We start from the raw sequence: 2,447 nt of genomic DNA, 5'->3' as shown, positions 1-2,447 counted from the left end.
GTGTTCCAAAGAAGAAAAATCTAAGTGAGAACTGTGCTAGCGATATATTTAACTTAATTAAAACAAAAACATTAGAGGTTATCGGTAAATTGAAATAATCACTCTGACAAGTGACAACTCAGTGCTACCAACATAACCCCTTACGGTGCATTCACAACACCAGCTTCAATTCGCTGCGCTCACAATACTACGTTCCATTTCACGCAAGATAGTAAATAATGGATAACCTTCAATCCTTTTTCGATCAAATGAAAATAGAAATGTCAAAACAAACCGAAGACATTATGACACGAATGGATGAAAAATTAGTTCCTTTTAAAATAGAAATGCAGGAACTAAGGTCAGAAAATGAGAAGTTAAGGGAAAAAATATATAATCTGGAAAAACACAAACGACTAAACAACTTAATTTTATACGGAGTGAAAGAAACAGAAACATCGACTATCAATCTCATCGAAATTATCAAAAAGAAATTTAAAGAGGATCTAAATATAACTTTCGAGGACAGGGACGTGAATATGGTCAACAGAATTGGCAAAAATAACACTGTCAATGGTGGGGAAAGGCCAATCCTCCTGTCATTCGTTAACCTCTGGAAGAAAAACGAAATAGTCGCGAATAAAAAGAAATTTAAAAACATGTATGTATCTGAAGACTACCCGAAAGAAATCCTCGACACGAGAAAGAAACTAATACCACAACTGGAAGAAGAAAGGAAGAAAGGCAACTATGCATTCTTAAACTATGACAAACTAGTCATCAAAAAGGGGAAACCAGGTAACGAGAAACGAAAAAGAGAACCTTCAACCTCGCCCAAGGCAATAGAACACCATCACAAACATCAATTACTAGTAAAAGCAAATCGCAAAAATGCTTTCGACGTAATGAGGAACAGAAGCAACTCTCTACCATCTGCGAACTTGCCAACTATTCAGAAAGCATAGGATATTGTCATCAGCCACCGGAACAAAACTTCATACAATAAAGAACTTAAAGATAACAGAAACGAAACATTCCCCAACCCGACTTGTCCTCGCGGGGAATTAGACTGCAACCCTCCACCAAATATAAATATAAAAAGGGATCAAAATATAAAACAAACCCTCAAAATTTGCACTTATAATGTAAGAACACTTGCATCTACAGAACGATTCCTAGAGTTAACTAATGCCTTAAAAAGTATTAACTGGGACATTGTAGGTCTCGCAGAAACCCGAAAAATGGGATGTAAAATCGAAGAATACAGCGACCTTATCCTTTGCTATATCGGTGAAACTAAAGGACTACATGGAGTGGGATTTATAATCAAGAAAAAATATAAAAACAACATCACCAACTTTATAGGAATTTCTGAAAGAGTAGCATTATTACAAGTTAAATTTGAGTGTTTCTCCTTATCAATCATTCAAGCATATTCACCGACAGAGAGATCAACAGAAGAAGAAATTGAAAAATTCTATAAAGACATTGAATATGCTCATACTAAGACAGAAGGAAAGGTGATAGTCATGGGAGATTTCAATGCAAAGATAGGTTGTCCAAAAACAAATAACTATCCAGTAATGGGAAAACACGGTTATGGAGTGCGGAACGAAAGAGGAGAACGTCTCTTAAACTATGCTTACCAACACAAACTATCAATAATGAACACATTCTTCAAAAAGAAAGAGAGCCGTAGATGGACATGGTCATCACCCGACCAAAAAACTAAAAATGAAATAGATTTTATACTGATAAACCATCATAAACTTGTAACTAATGTCGAGATACTAAACAAATTTAAATTTGCTTCCGACCACAGATTAGTGAGAGCAACTTTGCTTTTAAATCACCCAATTAAGAGCAGAAAAACCTACACAACACCACCTAATATTCCCAAGACAGAAACAGAAATCAAAGAATACATCAATAATTTACTATTATACACAGAAAGCATAGAAACAAATTGTATTGATATTCAAACATATTATAATATCCTAGAAAGAGGCATGACTGAGAGCTTAAAATACAAAACCAGGGCACATCCTTATCAACGTAATATTCTCACTGAAGACACAATCGAACTTATAGAAAGGCGTACGGAGCTACTAAAAACAAAGAACAAAACCAAAAACATGAAAGATGAACTTAGCAGAATTTACAAAGAAACCAATAGGTCAATCCGTAAGGACTACAATAATTACAGATACGAGATCATCTCAAAGAGCATCAAGAATTCTAGAAGTGCCAAAAAGGCATATAAATCTTTAACAACACACAAGTCATGGATTCAAAAACTCGAAAATAATTCACAAGAAACAAAATCAAGAGAAGATGTAATAAACCAGGCAACAAATTACTTCAAAAAATTATACAAGCAACAAAATGACATTGAAGTGAAAGCGCAAACGAGTCAAATGGAAGTAATGGATACAATCAGTCAAATTGAAAACTCTGAAGTTTTCGAA

At 34.5% G+C, this 2,447-nt stretch overlaps 1 protein-coding gene across 1 annotated transcript; it reads left to right on the top strand.

Moving 5' to 3' along the window:
- The first annotated feature begins 284 nt into the window (after positions 1-284).
- LOC146530762 (uncharacterized) lies at positions 285-944 on the top strand. Its single transcript, XM_085199505.1, has one exon. The coding sequence runs from the start codon at positions 285-287 to the stop codon at positions 942-944; it is 660 nt and encodes a 219-aa protein (XP_085055631.1).
- The last annotated feature ends 1,503 nt before the right edge of the window (positions 945-2,447 follow it).

Source organism: Heliconius melpomene, chromosome 16 (assembly GCF_056956725.1).
Source record: "Heliconius melpomene rosina isolate 202511_hmr_F chromosome 16, ASM5695672v1, whole genome shotgun sequence".
Taxonomy (NCBI): Eukaryota; Metazoa; Arthropoda; class Insecta; order Lepidoptera; family Nymphalidae; genus Heliconius; species Heliconius melpomene.
This window is presented reverse-complemented; position numbering and strand designations above follow the sequence as displayed.

Bases quoted from the DNA above. Each gene is read 5' to 3' on its own strand.
- LOC146530762 (XM_085199505.1), top strand. From the start codon at position 285: ATGACACGAATGGATGAAAAATTAGTTCCTTTTAAAATAGAAATGCAG.